The 17,989-nt window shown below is 49.8% G+C and overlaps 1 protein-coding gene and 1 long non-coding RNA gene across 2 annotated transcripts in view; one reads left to right on the forward strand and one right to left on the reverse strand.

Annotated features, from left to right (window-relative positions):
- Window positions 1–834: 834 nt before the first annotated feature.
- LOC117199287 (uncharacterized) lies at window positions 835–8,556 on the reverse strand. Its single transcript, XR_004480486.2, has 3 exons — window positions 7,258–8,556; window positions 2,810–2,889; window positions 835–1,719 (listed from the first exon to the last, which is right to left on the reverse strand). It is a non-coding gene; the product is annotated as an uncharacterized LOC117199287 (long non-coding RNA).
- The window catches only part of BACE2 (beta-secretase 2), a 94,212-nt gene continuing 82,685 nt past the window's right edge, over window positions 6,463–17,989 (forward strand). Inside the window, exon 1 of the mRNA XM_004264576.4 lies at window positions 6,463–7,290. Within this exon, the coding sequence (XP_004264624.1) occupies window positions 6,991–7,290 (300 nt within the window). The 5' untranslated portion in view covers window positions 6,463–6,990. The remainder of the gene's footprint in view (window positions 7,291–17,989) is intronic.

Here is a 17,989-nt window from a genome sequence, read left to right on the forward strand (position 1 = left end):
AACCAAGGCTGAGAGAGCAGAAGAAAGTTGTCTGAGGATGTTCCCGTGGTCTGTGGCAGAAGTCGATCCCAGGTCTCTGGGCTCGCAGTCTTTGGGCCTTCCTTTGGCTGTTACCTCCGCACTCATTCAAAGAGCAGGGCTGGCGGTGGACAAACATTTGGAAACGTCCACGAGTTTGGCAGCCTACCTTTCTAGGTAGAGCCTTGCCTAGGTGGAACCCAGCTGATGTAACATAATACTGATGGGCCTTATTTATCCAAGTGATGTGTTCCTGAAAGTGTACATGGCTTTCTGTAAAGTCATGACCTGTTTTAAATGCATGAGGGAAGGTTGGTGTAAGGAAGTCGGAAGTGAGCCCTTACTTCCCTGTGTCCCAAGATCTGCCTGATGAGTCATTTTAAGAAGACAGTGTACAAAATAATGACAATTTTCAGCAACACGGATGGACCTAGAGATTATCCTACCAAGAGAAGTAAGTCAGAAAGAGAAAAACAAATACCGTATGATATCACTTACATGTGGAATCTAAAATATGACACAAATGAGCATATCTACAAAACAGAAGCAGGCTCACAGACAAAGAGAACAGACTTGTGGTCACCGAGGGGGAGGGGGAAGGGGAGGGGGAGGGAAGGATTGGGAGTTTGGGATTAGAAGATGCAAACTATTATGTATAGAATAGATAAACAACAAGGGCCTACTGTAGAGCACAGGGAACTATATTCAATATCCTGTGATAAACCATCATGGAAAAGAATATTTTTAAAACATGTATATATATGTATAACTGAATCACTTTGCTGTATAGCAGAAATTAACAAAGTTGTAAATCAATTATATGTCAATAAAATTTTAAAAAAATAAAGAAGGCAACATGGTTTAGGAAAAAGAACATAGGCTTGGGCAGTTTATGGACCGGATTCATATCAGGTTGGCTAGTTACTGGCCGTGATCTCAGGCTGACCTTCGACCCTGCCTGGGTGCCCATCTCCACAGCCTGAGCACAGGATGCCCACCTCGGAGAATAAGTCAGAGGATGTGAGTTAGAGCTAAGAGGGTCCACGATGTGGTGGGAGCTCATTGCTCCTGTCCCTCAGCATCCCCTCATTAACAGGGACATCCGCCACCCCCGCCTCCCACTGTTTGAGGATCAAGGTGAGATGGGATTTGTGGCTCAGCTCTGAAATTGGACGGGCACCAGCCTCGGGCACACAGAAGCCATGATAACACAGATGTCTGTATACTGTGTGCTAATGTGAGCCCTATCATCCTTCTACCCTATGTTGTGCAGATTTAACTTCTCAACACGAAACGCTAAACTCTCCTTTTCAGCGCCCGTTGCCATCATCCTCACGGACTCCTGCCGTGACCTCCAAATTGGTCTCCGTCTCCAGGCTCACTGCCCTCAACTCTCCTCCACTCAGAAGCTGGAGTGGTGTCTCCAAAAAAGAAGTATATTTACAGTCTGTCTGTGGTCTCTGATGGAAGGGGCTGTCTGGTCTTATTGGTCCATGTGGCTCTGGCTGTAATGTGGCATCTGACACAGACGGGCACTCAACATATGTCTTTTAAAGGAGCGATGTGGATCTGTGGACGCTGTTGGTAGGCTCTCCCCGGCAGGTGTTCCTCTGGAGGTCCTTCCCAGCTCGACCATCCTGTGATCTTCAGAAAATCCACATCAAAGGGGTGGCCCAAGCCCCGTGACGAAGAGCACAGGATCTGAAATCAGAACTCAGATTTTGAATCTGTGCCTCGGTTGTCATCTGTAAAATGGGAATAATAATGATGCCTGTGGATAGGGTTAGTTATTAGGATTATCTGTTTCACTGAGAACCCTGCCTGGTACTTTCCCCACCAACCCATATTATTTTGAAACAAACCTCATTTCATTCGTAAACACTGCAGTGTATGCCCCCACTAGATGAGAACTCCACACACACACACACTCAGCGCCATTATTACATCTAAAGTGTTAATAATTCCACATCATCCAACTAGTGTTCAAATGTCTCTGTCTCATAAGTAACTTTTTCAATATGTTCAAATCGGGATCTAAATAAAGTCCCTAAATCGCAGTTGATTGATAAGGGTCTTGGGACCCTTGTGATCTAGAGCAGGGTTGGCAGACTTTGTCTATAAAGGGTTAGGCAGTACATATTTTAGGTTTTAAGGGCCATACAGTCTCTGTTGCAACTACTTCAGCAAATAGGTGTGGCTGTGTTCCAACAAAGCCTTATTAACCAAAACAGGCAGCAGGCCAGATCTGTCTCCCAGGATACGGTTTGCCAACCTGTGGTCTAGAGGCTTAATCAGATTCAGGTTTGATTTTTTGACCAGAACATTTCACAGGCAGCATGGTGGCCTTCCATCAGGAAGCACAGAATGCTGTGTGCTGTTATCAGCTGTGTGTGCTCAGTGCCCAGATCCATTAATTCTTTAGGGGCTGCAAAATGACAACAGTCTAATTCAATCATTCCTTCACTTATTAGCTGCAATACTTCTATAAAGAGGAATTTCCCTTCATCAGTTATTTGGTTCCACTGAGGCATGGTTTGTACAAGAAAGTCAAAATAATAAATGCTCGATTCTTTTCCTTTCTCTGCCAGTTTTTAAAAACAATGAATTGGGTTCCTCAGCATTCTTCAAAGATAAACAATGGACTTTTTAAAAGAACATTATGAACGAATAAGTTTCAACATAATTGAAGTGTTCTGAGCCATTGCAATTACTACTTTTAATGATGTTTCAATTGTTGCAGCTCTGCCCCAGCTCCTGATAGGACCTCAGGAATCTTTGATAACATCCTTACTTTCTGGTATGACAGAATGTCCCAGGGTCATCTTGTTGGGTTTCTGTTCCAAGCCTGGAGTCAGCCTTCTCCAAGGAGGCCTGGTATAGAGGGAAATGATATTTAGAAACCCTAATTCAGGCACTGGGGATGCTCACGTTTTCTAGGTCTTTTCAGTCAACACAGCAAGGAATCGTTTTTTGAATTTGAAAGACCTCAGGGATGCATACTGAAATTTCAGGATTATGGGGGCACTGAGCCTCTTCCATCTGACGTTTTATCTCATTTCTTCCAGGCTCAGATTCCAGATCCTCCTGGAAGCTTTGAAAACTAGCAATTCTGGAGCTCTGCCTCAAGGCGCAGGCAGGATCCCCAGTGATCCTAGTGAAGAGTCAGGCTTGAAAATGCCAGGCGTGGATGAAGAGCCCAGTGTGCAATGCTGTCAAGGGGGTGGGTAGGGACAAGGATGGAGAACTGTCCACAGGGACACAGCCTGTCAATGTGTGGGCGCAGAGTGGGAGGTGAGGAGTGAGTGGGGGAGGGGAAGAAGTTGGGACGAGGGGTGCAGGCAGCATTTCCAGTGGGGGGGCATCAGAAGCAGTAGCTGCAGAGAGGCAGGATCAGGACAGGTTTAAAAAGCGAGAGAAGAGGAGCCTTTAACTTCAACTTTCTTAAGTTGCTGAGAAGGAGCCTGGGGGCAGGTGGGACATGAAGCCACAGGGGAATGAAGAGATAAATCCACAAGCTTCCTCTGGGCTGCAGGTGGCCTGGGTCCCCCTCCTGCTAAGTCTGGGGGGGCCGCCGCTAGGATAAAGGAAAGCGCCCCTCCATCTAGTCCTCAAACGTAAGGACCAGCTCTTATTATCTTGCCTTTTCCGCCCAGTTGTTGACACAGTGCCTGGTACAAAGGAATCTTTATATATTGAGAAGGACTTAAGATGCAAACATAGAAACCATAGAAAGCTAGTGCAAAACAACTGTTCTCAAAGTGTGGTCTGACCCTTCAGGGGGTCCTTTAGCTCAAAACTCTTTTTATTTCCTTGTTCACGCTCATTCTCTCCTGCCTGTTGGTAGAATTTTCTAGAGACTTCGTAATAGACTGAATGTACCATAGAAGCAGATATGAGAATCCAGCTGCCTCCTATTAAGGCAGAGAGGAATTTGCAAAAATGCAAAATAATGTCACTTCTAACTTTTCTCAGAAGTTAGTTTTCATTAAAATGTTATCGATCTTGTGGTGTGATGGGTTTGTTATTATGATTTTTACATGAATGACTACATACTGTTAAAATGTCTCAGTTCTAGTTCCTCATTTGCTGACTATTGGTAGATATGATCCACATAAACAAAGGCTCTTTGGGGTCCTCAATTTTTAAGAGTGTAAAGGGGGCCTGAGACCAAAAAGTCTGAGAACTGCTGGTATAAAAGGAACTCAGAGCTAGTCCTAAGAGCCAGGGAACATCAACATACGCATCAATGACAATCTTTCTGGCCAAGTGCACCTCGTATTCCTGGAAGGAATCCCTGGTGAGCTCCTTGGGCTGGGGGGTGAGACCCTTCCTCACCTCCTGCTGTCCAGGGACACGATGATGGTTTTTGCTCTTTGCAAGGAGGGAGGGTCCATCTCACTGTAGGGCTTTGGTTTTCCTGAATGGACCAAGGAAGTGTATGGCTGAAAATGGAGGTGCTCAGGCTGGAGGGAGGGAGGGGGAGAAGGGGAGGCTATGGGTGAGGTGAGGGAGCATGGGCCAGTCTGGAGAGGATGCGGGGCTGCTATCAAGGAGTGAGGGGGTCACCTCCTCCCTCCCCACTGCATGGGTCACCAGCACCATGGAAAGTGGCTTCTTTCTTGGAGAAGCCCTTCAAGGATGCTGTAAAGGAAACCCGAAGCCAGCCAACGGGAAGACTGCCACATACGATTTCAGTTAAAACACCTGGGAGGTAAAATGATTGTTCCCCAAATCCAGCCAACACCATAGTTCTGAGTAGGGACCAAGAACTCTAAGACCATTCATAAAAACAGAGACCACAAAGGGTACGGTCATCAGATGCTGTCCCTTCTGCCTGCATCATTTTCTGACGCGGCAGCTCTGCCCTCCATTAAAACTGCACAAGTTTCTCTGTGACTATACCTACTGCACTTGTTTACTCACAAACCTAAACTAGCCCCCTTAAAATGAAAAGCTCATGGATACTCATACTAGATGGAGTCTGGAGTTTCCTGAAGGACCAACCTTAATTAGACTGGATTTTAAAAAACTTCTCTTGTGCTGTTTAATTACTAGAGCAAACGTCTCTAATGTTGCAACTTCTATGTCATGTAGCCCATATGTCAGTGTCCTTAATAAATTTCACAGGCTTTTTACAAGGTTACAGTCTTCTGAGAACTGTCTGGATATCTTTGGAAACCCCTCAAGACTGGACATTGAAGAGTATAAATAACCATTTTTGAAAAAAATTACACTTCTTCTACAACCTTGAATTTGAAATGTGAATATATGAATGTAATAGTTCTGGGATAACTATGCAGATTTACGGGGAATATCAACTTAGGTTATATCACGGGACCCAACCAGGCCTTTCTCTGTGTGGCTGGGGATTCGTTATAGTTGGGATATAGTTTGGGGAAATGTGATTTATAGTTAAAGCCATCTGAAAATCAATACTGCTGAAGATCTCTGACATAAGGGTCCCTTGCAGAGCTAGACCTGATTCTAAAATTGGGAAGACAGCAATAAAAATCAAATCTTGAGTAGAAGTAACTGGAAGCTACAGGGAGGAGGGAAGCTTTCCTCCAACCTCCCCGCTGTTTGAAGATGGGCTTGTTTTTTTTTTAAAACAGCCAACGCAATTCAGCTGGAGGAGGTAGAGTTTTCTACTTCTTGTTTCCGTAGAAATCGATGGACTTTAAGCTTATGGAATTGTCTCCCCTGCGTTTCGTATCTAAAATAAAATAAAAACCCTTGTGGCTCGCATTACTGAACGCATTTCTGGGTCTCGGTGTCTGTGGCTAAACAAGTATTAATTAGATAATCCGCGGAGAGCCCGGGGGGAGCGGGAAGCGGTGGGGGGGGGCGGGGAATGGAGACAGAGCTGTAAATTCAATGGCCCTGATTTTGGATGATGACTGTAACTTGCTGGGTGGACTGAGGGAATCCTGGGGCAGGTGAAGGAGCAGCTACTGGCAGCATCGCATCTGCATTACGGTCGAGCAGTGGGCGGAGAAGCCCAGGCTCAAAGCCAGCTGCGGACGCCACCTCCCCGGCTCAAACGGTGGGCGCAAAGGGAGAACCGAGGCTGGTGCAGCTACAGCAGCCAAGCCCCCTACCTCCCCCAGATTTCTAGAGAGAAGTCTCCAAAGCTCTCGCGTCCTCCCCGGGTTCCCGCAACCCTTGCCTCTCCCAGCCTCCACTCAGACCTCTTCAAAATCACTCAGGGGCCCCCAAAGTGGGGACGGGGGATAGGCAGGAACGGGGCTGGAGGGGGTGGGCACAGAAGAGGCCCCGAGAAGCAGCAGGACCCCAGGGGGCGGGCGGCTGCAGGGCTGCAGGGACGTACTTGGCGAGGGGAGGCGCAGACTCTTTCACTCCTAGAGATGCTCGCGGCTTTTCTGCGTTTCCCTACGCTTCCCTCTGACCCCCACGTCACCCCTGGAAGTCCCCGCCACCAGGGGGCCAGGGAACACCGGCGGGGCAGCCGGGCGCGCGCGGCCAGGGAGCCAGTTGAGGCCCTCGCTGCCCCTTTAAGCGTTCCCGAAACTTTCCCCCCTGGTATCCGATGAGTCTCGTCACATCCGTTGGCCGTGGCAGCCAGGGCGCGTTCCGAGGAAACTGGGGACTCGAGTTTCCCGGAGAAGAGGCGCGGCCCAAGACAAGCGAGGGTGAACAGGGCAGGCCTGGGTGGACCCGGGCGTACCACGCGCCTCGCTTTGACCTTGGCCAGGGAGGGGGGAGGGGCCCGGTCCTTGCGGGGCAGCCGCTGCCCGCCAGAGGGGGCAGCGGCGACCAACTTGCTTAACTTGGCGCGGGCTGGAGCGGCTCCGGCGCCTCCTCCCCGGTCCTCCTCCCGTCCGCCGCCGCCGCCGCCGGCCCCGCTGCGCGCCCAGCCCTGCCCCGCAGCCCAGCGCGCCGCAGAGTCGCTGAGCCGCTGTCGCCGGACGGGACAGGCCCGGCCAGGCGCGCCCCCCGAGCCCCGCCGCGGGCATGGGCGCGCTGGTCCGGGCGCTGCTGCTGCCGCTGCTGGCCCAGTGGCTGCTGCGCGCGGCCCCGGCGCCGGCCCCCGCGCCCTTCACGCTGCCTCTCCGGGTGGCATCGGCCAGCAGCCGCGGGGCGGCGCCCACCCCTGGGCCCGGACCCCCCGCCGAGCCCCGCGCAGACGGCCTGGCGCTCGCCCTGGAGCCCGCCGGGGGTGCAGCCAACTTCTTGGCCATGGTGGATAACCTGCAGGGGGACTCTGGCCGCGGCTACTACCTGGAGATGCTGATCGGGACGCCCCCGCAGAAGGTAGGTCGGTGCGCGCTCGCCAGCCCGCTCGGACCGGGCGCCCTGCAGCCGGGGGGCTCTTGGGGGCGCCCAGCTGTGCCTCCACGCAGCTTAGCGTCGCCCCCAAAACAGCAGCTGTCCCCGGAGAGCAGATCTTGGGGACGCAGAGGGGCTCCGGACCGGGAGCCGGGGCGCGCGCACTCGGGACTCGGAGCGGTGGCAGTCCTGCCCCGGGCGCAGCCGGAGGTGTGTGCAAGCGCTTCAGAACTTATTAAGCTCTCCGTCTCCGTGTGGCTGCGAGGCGAGAGACCTGTAACTTCCCTCTAATGGGATTGCCTTCTGGCGAGCGACACGTCTTTTCAGCGAGGAGACCTTGCGGTGGGCCCAGGGAGCGATGCTGCTGTTACCGGGGGAATCACTTAGCGTTAATATTCCCGCCCCCTACCCCCGCGCTGTCTCATCGCTAAGGAGGCTCGTGGACGGCCTCCAAAGGCGCAGTACCCTTTCAAAGGGATTCTTGCTTTATCTCAGCTCAGAGTAACCCTGTCCAAGGAGACTCGCTCGCTGGCTGCTCGCGGAGGGAGCAGCGTTTCCCTGGCTCCACTTTGCTCTCTCGGGGTTGGCTGGTCAGCTTCCTCTGGGCTGGCCCTGCTGCTTAGCCCCTCTGCGCCGATCAAAGAGTCTACACACGTGTGGGGAACGTGTTAAATGCAGTAAAGAGACTGGGGAAAAAAAAATGCGCTGAGCCAGGCTTCCGGGTACCAAGAGGTCTCCCAGTGACAAAATAGAAATAAAATCAAACAGCGATCTTATCCTCATTTTCAATTATTAGCACTTTTTGTAGCAAGAAACAAATGTGCCCAGGCCCGGTCATCTTAAGAAAAACAAAATCCCAGGAGTTGGTTTGGCCCCCTCCTCCTTCCTTCGAAACTACCTAATCTGTGAGTTGAAGTCAAGTTTTTCTTATCCATCGAATACGGTGTCTGAAGATACTTTATTTTTAACATTGTCATTTGGGTTTTAATTCAGCCATGATTCCCCCATAAATAGCACATACTCATGACTTTGGTGTAATTCTAATTAAATTATTCAAGACTTTCTTAAGAGGAAAGACATGCCATGCTAATCTCTTTAAAAAAAGAAACTCTACTGAATAACTTCTATACTTGTTTAATTAGTTTAAAAAAGAAAAGCCTTCAAAAATGTATTTCGGCTCAAAACTTTGATTCTAGTTGCCTTTCATCTAAGCGCTGTCTTTGGCCTCTCCTCTGGTGGATGGTGGCTGGAGAGCAGGGGGAGGGCCGGGGGTGTGTGGAGAGTCAGCTGAGGAAGCTTAACTTGACAAGAGGTTGGAGCTGATAAAAGCCACCACGTGAGAACACGCGCTGGTGTGAGAATCTGGTACATTTCACTTTTTCCCAAGATTTCATGAGATAGTGTGAACCTCTTTTTGTGGCCCAAGGATAATCTTTTGGAACAGGCCTTAAATCATTCACCACTTGGGAAATGTGTGCCTTGATGTTTTAAGTGGAAGGGAATTCTCTCAACTAAAGTAAAGTAAATTTGGGCAGTTTGGGTCCAGAGAGGAGGGGAAGGAAAAAAAGCATCTAGAAGAACGAGAAAATATTTCTCTTGGGCTTGCAAACAAACAAACAAAACAACTTTTCTAAATAATAGTTTGTCTTTATTAATTAATCCGATGACCTTTACTCTAAAATAATGAAGTGTAATGAATTAACAAGAATGTATTGAGTATCTTATGCTGATATCTTTACCTTGGCCAAGGAAATAGCTCATTCAAGGTTAGTTCTCAGTTACACATTCGCATGTTTCCGGGGAGGGCTGTTTTAAACAATCCGGATTTAATTTTTACACTTGATGGGAAGTGAAATATTCTGTGCCTCCTTCTTGGCCTGATTTAGTAATAAGCTGCTTTATAGCAGAATTCACGTGTGCACTTTCCAGATGCCTACTGTAAACTCTTAGGTGTTAATGACGAGTGCATCAGAACTCATTGCTTGCCTACCTCCCCCTGAAACATCTCCGACCACCAGTCAGGTATTTGCAGCAGGCAAGAGGGGGCAGCCGTGGGGGGGACTTCTGAACTTGAAGGAAGTTTTTTCCTGCTCTGTTAATCGCCGAGAGTCACGCATATGTTCTCTGCTAATTCTCTGAAGCCTAAAAGAAAACTTTCTCAGGTGGAGAGAAAAATGGAATTGTACATTCAAGCAGTAAATAATCAAGAATTTTTTGAAAATTAAATAATAGTCATAGCTAGTGTGGAGGGCTCCCCTCGTGGCTAGCACTGCGCCGTGTGCCTAATGTGCCACTGTAGGAAATCCTCACAACAGCTCCAAGTTCTTACCCTGATACAGGGGATGGGACAGCTGAGACTTGGAGAGGTTGAGTGACTTTCCCAGGGCAACGGGACAAGGAAAAAGGAAAGCACCAGAAGTTGAACCCAGGCAGCTGGACTCCAGAACCCAAGTTCTCAATGACCTGGCAGATACCTGGTCCCTTCCCTTCCTCCCTTCCGACTTCTTTTCTTTGGTTTTTGGCCTCCTGTCACTCTTTTCAGCCAGAGATCCCTGAACCGTACACCCCAAGGTATTAGGAACTTAACACGTGACACAAACTGGACTCTCCCAGTCCCTGCCGTTCCCTCCATCGAGTCCCCTTCCTTGCAGGCAAAGCTCAAGGCTCAGCTTCATGAATAATTGGATCCAGGTGTGCATAGGAGCGACCATGTGGGAAGATTCAACAGGAACCAGAGCCCCACCATCCCTGCTCTCCCATGGGAAAGGCAACTGGTGGAAATGTGCTCATTCCCTGAATGCTTTAATCAAGAACAGGGGTCCCTCATTCTGCCTGACACCCTTCAAGACATTGCAGTCATGCGCCCGGAGGGCCGTGTGTGAGCAGCCTCACGTTGGCATGGAGATGAGTGCCGAGGCTCTGACACCATTCTGTGACTTCTCTCTAACAGTGGAGAACCAACAGCTGCTTGAACCATGTAATTTGGTCTTATTAATAATAATAATGGTGTTCTAAAGTGATTACAATTACAGCAGTTTCCATTATTTTTTTTTTAAAAGACTTCCACGCTAACACAATACATCCAACTGAAGAAGCTGAAGGTCTGAGGCTATATACCTGGTCATGGCTTCAAAAAGTCTTTTGGGGTTTCTGTTGAAAGATTTTCTGTCATCTCCACTAATAGAGATAAAACAGCAAAATGCGTCTTGGATTTAAACATTGGAAGGTATGTGAAGAGCTAACGAATTATTTGGGGGACTCACATTTTAATCATGGCGCGTGGGCTTACTTGCTTCTTAGTACACAGTTATCTAGAAGATTTTGGATTGAAGATATGTATCTGTCGTATACAATTTAAAAGTGTGTCCTTTTCAGAATAAGCCACCCAGTGTCCTCAAATTCCATGAAGCTCACTGCAGGGGAGGCTGAAAAAGGGTCAGCAAGAAGAAATTTGATGGAAAAAATTGAGACGGACCAAAGAATGGACCACTGGGATGGAAAGAGCCAGAAAGTCAAAGCTCAGTTCCCACCAGCTCCTTTCGGGGGAAAGATGCCCTTCCTGAGCTTTGGAGCAGTAATTCAACATCAAAGGCTTTATTATGGAGGACTGTGAAAGGCCAGGCCAAGGAATCTGCTCCAAACAACTTGGAGAGACAAGAGTCTGAGAAATCGTTAACAACTGTGTATTAATGGCTAACCTTGATTTCAGGCTTATTGGGTTCTGGACACCATGCTAAGCGTCTTGCCTGGATCGCTTCATTTTCTCTTCACAACAGCATGTACCTGCTGAAGTACGTACGGTTATTTGACTTTGTTTTCAGATGGGGAAACTGAGGCTCAGAGAGGCCAAGTCATTTGGCCCAAGTCACACGGATGAGTGCCTGAGCGGGCTTATCCGTCAGGTCTGCCCCAGTCCACAGTCTAAGCACTTCACCGCTCTGCACGCTGCTGTTTGAGTTGCAGTGACTTTCTTTCTTAAAGAACCATCTTTATTTATCTGTGAATGACTTGGAGGTAGTGGAAAGCGTCCTGGACCCACTGCAGGGGCCCAGATCCTAGTGGCATTACATACTTGACGAGGGGCAGGTGGCAACCTCCCCGTGCTTCCTTTTCCCCATTGGTTGAAGATCTTTTAAGTTCTTCTTAGTTCCCTGCAGCTGCTGTAATAAATGACCACAAACTAGGTGACTTAAAACAATAGAAACATACTCTCTCAGAGTTCTGGAGGCCAGGAGTCCAAAGTCCCGGTGTCTGTGTGGCTGCGCTCCCTCCGAAGGCTCTGAGGGAGGATCCTTCCTGCTGCTTCCAGCTTCTCGCGGCTGCAGGCAGTCCTTGGTGTTCCCTGGCTCGTAGCTGCATCCCTCCCATCTCTTCCTCTGTCTTCCTGTAACATTCTCTCCCCAGCCTCATGTTTCTATGTCCAAATTTGCCGCCTGTTATTAGGACACCAGCCTTTCGATGAGGGCCCGTCGTGATCCATTCTGACCTCGTCGTGGCTTGATACATCTATCAAGACGGGAACTGGGGTTTAGGGCTTTAGCATCCCTTTTTGTTGGCGGGGTTCGGGGGACACAATTAACCCATAACAAGTTCATCCTAAGTTTATCATTCTGTGGATTTTTTTTCTTTCATTCTATCCCATCTTTTAATTGCCGATAATTTTAATTTGGAATTCAAGTATAATTTTCATCAAAGGCAGCAGCACATGGTGGTTTTGGTGTTGTGTCGACACAGAGTCTGTGACAAGATATTGTGCTGGGAACAGGGCAGGGGGAGGGGGGCGGGGAGGGGAGGGGAGGGGAGGGCAGGGTTTGGGTTATTTTCTGTATTTCGGTATCAGTCTCCTCACTAAAGAGTAATCGCTTAAATTTTTTAAATGTCTTTTGTCGTGTTGCATTAATTCTAGAATTGCTGTAATTATTGCATAACCTGGGAAAAGCCCACTTAGACAAGCTCAGATCACTGGTATTTAAATACGGATGACTCACAAATACTCATGTTGAAAGCTGTGTTTCATGTTTTAAAGACTTTGTAAGGCATCTGTCACCCCTTTTCAATGGAATCTGTTTGATATGAAATCCACTCCTTTTCCCCTCAAGCATCTCCAGCGTTTTCTAGACTCTTCTGCCTGACTTCCTTTGTTGTTGGTAGGTGGCTTGACCTCCTCTGGGCTTCCTGTTTCCTCCTAGAATGATCGCTGACCCCGTTCTAACTAAAACCAAAAGGGAAAGGTCGAGGTGAGCCATGGCGAGAGGGATTTCTCCTCCACGGTGGGCTGGGTCAGGCCTGAGGAGAGGAACTCAGAGGCGGCATTTACCTTCCTTGGGGTGTGGGACAGCACGCCCTGGGGTTTATTTTATATTCCAGACACTGAATGGAACAGGTCAAGCCTGGATTCAGGGTCCACCTGGGCTGAGGATGGGGTTGGTGGCTGCGGACTCTCGCCCCAGCCCCAGGCAGAGGGCAGCAGGGGTGGGCGTTGGGTCCCGTCTGATGCTGAGAAAGGCGCTTCTCTCTGGAGCCTAAGAGCCTCCTTTTAGGACTAACAATGGGCTTTCTGCTTACACTTGGCTCCCCTGCCATCTGTCACAGGTTCCTCCTTTGCACTCACTCTGTTCTCCTTGCCCAGCTCAGGCTGAATGTTGACAGTGGACCTCATTGTTTGTTAGTGACAACGGATACCACCTGGAAAACAGAACCCACCTGTGAGGCAGGTGGACGGCCCACCTCGGCTTCTGTGCCTCGTGCATGGATACTGAGGGGTATGGTGTGAGTTAGGGTGTGTGTCCCATATTCTGGGCCAGTTTCCCGGGCTGTGGAGAATGTGTGTGTGATGCCTGGTTGGACTGGCTGTCATGTGGCCCCCCCCTTCATCCTCTCCTGGACTATTTGTTTTTTTTGCCTATCGCTACTCAATCAAAAAGTCGCTTTTTTGCTCTTGGAATTCTCGAAGAGGTGAAGAGACTCTTGGAGAGCCGACATCACCACAGGAAGGAAACAAGACGCGTAGGTTTGTTTCTGAGTGAATGCTTGCTACCCCGCACAGGTCTCAGGTTGGACGTTTCCTAGGTTTATTATACGGCGCATCATATTCCAGTACCTAGAAACACACAGTCTCAGCCCTGCCATTTTAGAAAGATGAAGAGGACTGTCTGCGGGGTAAAGGGTGATGCCCTGGGCCGGCTTCATCGTGCCCAGGAGCCATAAAGGGCAGTGGAAAACCTCTCCCTCCATTTCCCACTAGACTGAGGACACAGGGGAGGAGGGTTTACACCCGGCCCTCCTAAGGAGCCTGCGCACCTCCAGCCCTCCCCAGCCCCCTGCTGGATAAATGCACTTCTTGGCAGTGGGCTGAGAACGACTTCAGTTTGTCTGCCCTGCAAACCCCCTGCCAGAAACCCAAGAGGACCACCCACAAGGCAGCCCCCTCAGAAGGGGGCACTGTGGGGAAAAAGGGTGGAAAGCGCGGAATCAAAAAGTTTTCCAGGTAGCCTAGGGAGGGTGGGATAATCAGGTCTGACCCCCTTTCAGGGCAGGATACATTGCCAGAAGGGAAGCTGCTGCTTGGTGAAGGTGGGTGTGGACTCCAAGCCCCACACATCGAGCTGCCTCCTGGGGAAATTCATTAGCTTTTCCCAATCAGACAGGCCACCAAGGAGCAGGCAGGTCTGCACATTTGTCACAGCCTTTGGGAATTAGGCATTTCTGCTGCTCATCCCAGATGGGCTGCTTGCCAAATATTGATGTGGGCGAGCAAGTTCTTCAGCCTTTCGGGGGCCTCAGTTTCCTCGTCTGTAAACAGGGGATTTCACTGGGTAACCTGAGACGCTTCCTAGAAGCTCTGACACTCAGTGATTATAATCCGTTTTGTTGGGGAGAGCTTCCTATAGCCCTAATTTTCAGCAGCTGCCTGCAGGTGCGTCCCCCGGGGGTCTGTTAAGATGCAGAATCTGGTTCAGGCCCTGGGGAGCTGGGGGAGGCTGGGTGCTGCTGCCTCCAAGGGCAGAACTGGAGTCCTTGCTCCGCCAACCAGGGGGCTGCAGGGAGGACTAAGCACGCCTTGTAGGGTTGGTTACAAATACAGATTCCCAAGACCCAGGCCAGACTGACAGGGCGAGAGAGCCTGCACCGGGGCCTGAGAATCTGCATTTTATCACGTCTCTCAACTCCGTCCGCCACTTAAGCAACAAGCCTGGCCCCATCCCTTGGACACTATTTGGAGGGGAGGCCACGAAGAAGCCAGAGTCTCCTCTGCTGGGTGGTTTCCTGAACGGAATCGGTAGGTTCTTTCATCTTCCTAAAGGCTGTTGTCTGATTAAGTGTTAACTCTGCCCATTTAGGAAATCTCTACCTGTAGCAGACTGGGTTCCGGAAGCTTCCTTGCACTTGGCAGGTTGGAAAGGTGGAGTGCGCATTCTCCAGAGCAAGAGCTCTAGGGCCGTGCTGTTCAAAGTCTCTGTGCTGACTGTATCCTTTTTAAATTTCCAGTCTGTCCCGATCAGTCCGTTGTAAATCAATGAAAATGAATTACTTGGAAAAGGAAAGTTTAAAAGACATACACGTACAAGAGCCGTATTTTAAATGATTAGATTCAGCGGCCATCCCGTGTTCTGCGCTGGAAAGTTTGCTTGCGCTCAGAGTTTCCAGGGCTTCCTCCCCCATCCTGTGGTTACCTTATTGCTGACACGTAACCATTTGTTTGTGGATGGGTGCTACCAGCAGGGCATTCATGGAGTACAGGTTAGAAGTTGTGACAGATGGTTCCACTTACGTTTGTTTCGCCACCTCCCGTCTTTAGCGGGACAGTGGTCATTTTCACTAAAGCAAAAAGGAAATGTGAGTGTTGGGTTCTCGGCTTTTAGCCCTCTCAAGAGGGGGTGGGTATAGAGCTTTATCCTAGGGGTAGCACGTAAGTCTAAGTCAGTGGTTCCCGATCCAGGGAAATCGTGTTCTCCAGGTTACATTGGGCTCTCTCTGGAGACGTTCTTGGTGTCACAGTTTGGGTGGTACCACTGGCATCTGGTGGCTGGAGGCCAGAGATGCTGCTTGACATCCTACAATGCACAGGACAGAGCCCCTCACCCAACAGAAGATGACCTGTTCCCAAATGTCAGCAGTACCAGGGATCTGAAATCCTGCCCAGAGCAGGGAGGGAGGCTGTCCGTCAGAAGCATCTGTGTGGGCACCAGTGGGGAGTGGCAGCAGGCTCACACCTGTGGGTCTCCGGATCTTTGCAATCCTGTCTTGTTCCAATGCCGTGGTTCTCCTTGCCAGATGCAGTAAGGCACTTCTAACTCGAGTGATTGGGGATTAAAGAGGTGAAAGAATTTTGAACTAGACTCAAAGGATGAGCATGCTTTATTCCTTCATTCTGTGTATTTATTAAGCACCTGCTGTATGCCAGGCCCTATCCTGAGCCCAGGGATGCAACAGTCAACTAGACGAAGATGGCCTTTGCTTTTCTAGAACCTGCGTGCTTCTTGGGAAGACAGATTGTAAAGCAAGTAAACAGAATTTTTGATGGGTACCGAGAGACCGTACAGCCTGGTGACGGGCGTGGGTAAAGACCCCTTTAGAAAGGGGGACCCGTGTTCCAGGATGAAGCCAGGCAGCAAAGCCTGTACCAGGAGGGCAGACAGCACCAGCACCGTGGGCCACGGGGAGCCGCTCCGACATGCCCGGCCTTTGGAGCAGTTCCTTATTCATCTGCTTTAAAATTGTGCTTTGAGGTTCGACGTTATTAGAACCAAGGCCTTGCAAAGTATGAAAACATTATGCTACATGCTTCTAGGTCACGTGTGTGCAGGGTGTGAGGAGTTGGGGGAGGGGAGTTAAGTATGGTTGTCAGGGAGAGTTTCTGAATAAGGAAGGAAAGTTAAACTCGGGGTGCCAGGGGCGGTGCGGTGCAGGAGACCACTTAGACTTGTGTCTTGGTTTGGGTTTCCCCAGAAACAGACTGAGATGAGCATGTGAGTTGGACCGTTCACTTGGAAGGGGATGGGGCAGTGAGGGGAGGGGAAGTGTGGGTGAGGAAAAGGTTGCAGGCGTGGGCAGTGGGCTCAGTCCCCTGGGATCTCTGAGAGGGAATGTGTCACCTAGACTCAGCTGTTCCAGCTGAAGGGCAAAGGAGCTGGACATTCATTATCCACTCCAGTTGGCCCTGGGTGAGGGCTAACGGGGGCAGGTTTGTGGTCCTGCAGCTGCTGGCGAGAGAAGCCGGCAGGCAGCGTCCCAGGAGACTTTAGGGTCAGGGGCACAGAATTATCGCCATCAGCGCAATGTACGGCGGCCACGGCATCCCTCCTGCCTGGAGCCATGGCTGGCCCAGGCTGGGCTAACATTTGAGGCATAAAAGAATGATTACTCTCTACTGCTGAATGTATTTGAGAGCATCGTTTGGGCCCACGAGTCACAAAGCGGTTTTAAAGCTCTGCTTTAAAATCCTAACTTCCTGGAGTGTTCTAGAATCTAACTCACGAAAGCATCTGTGAGTCAGTCCGGAGCGAGCCTCTCATTGCTGCGTGTACTTTGAACTTCTTTCTGGAAAAGGAGGATGTGATGTGTAAGCACTGGGAGAACATGGTTGGGGGGCAGAGAGAGATTTCGTTTGAGGTTAAAAACAACCACAAAACCTCCTTTGAAAATCGAATGCTGTGAACATAAGGATTTTCAAAACCTTTTGAGTGGCTGGCGCCTTGTGATGTAGAAGAGCAGGGATGCAGAGGACACAAAACTGCCAAGTTCCTGATCCGGGGACACTGACGTGTCATCTAATCCGTAACCACGTTCACCCAAGCGTCGCTCCCATGTGTGCGTAAGAATTCACTACCTAATAGTTTGCTTAGCGTCTCCAGCACATCGATTCTTCAGTAGACACAAATTTCAAAAATATGTAAGAGATTTTTTGTTGTCCTTTGATCAGGAAGCGTGTGTACGTTTTCGCTCATTTACCCTGTAGGATGTGGGTGACTTCTGTTTCCCCACCTCCCTGGTTGCTTCACCCAAATAGGAGATGCTGCAGTGCCCGTTCGGGCTGGGCTGGCGGTCGGGGCGGAGTCCTCACCTTCCTCTCCACGTCTGAGCAGGTACTTCACTTGCCTGCTCATCTCTGTGTCTTCGAACGCACGCCTTGTTGTCCTGGGTTTATGAACCGTGAGGCTGGCCGGAGAACTGAGAAATCCCAGTATTTTGTGTTCAGACTTCTGGGGAGGCAGGGACCTGCTGAAACTCAAATCCGAGCTCATGCCCCAGCCGAGCTTCACCAGAGCTCTGTGGGGGGATCCTGGGGGTCAGCACAGCCAGTGGTCACTGGGACCCTCTTCCCGTTTCCTGCTGGTCCTTCAGTCAGAACCACCTCCGATCCCCACCCAAGGGGGAGTGGAGACACAGGAGCCGGGCAGTCCCGGCTCCTCTGGCCAACAGCACCTTGATGTATCCCTCAGAGACGTTTTTCTTTATTATTGAAGTATACTTGATTTACAATACTGAATTAGTTTCAGATGTACAGCATAGTGATTCAGTACTTTTATAGATTACACTCCGTTAAAAGTTACTACAAGAGAATGGCTATAATTCCCGGTGCTGTACAATATATCCTGTTGCTTATCTATTTTGTTCATAGTAGTTTGTATCTCTTAATCCCCTAGCCCGATCTTGCCCCTCCCCCTTTCCTCTCTCCAACTGT

This window comes from Orcinus orca, chromosome 5 (genome assembly GCF_937001465.1).
Source record: "Orcinus orca chromosome 5, mOrcOrc1.1, whole genome shotgun sequence".
Taxonomy (NCBI): Eukaryota; Metazoa; Chordata; class Mammalia; order Artiodactyla; family Delphinidae; genus Orcinus; species Orcinus orca.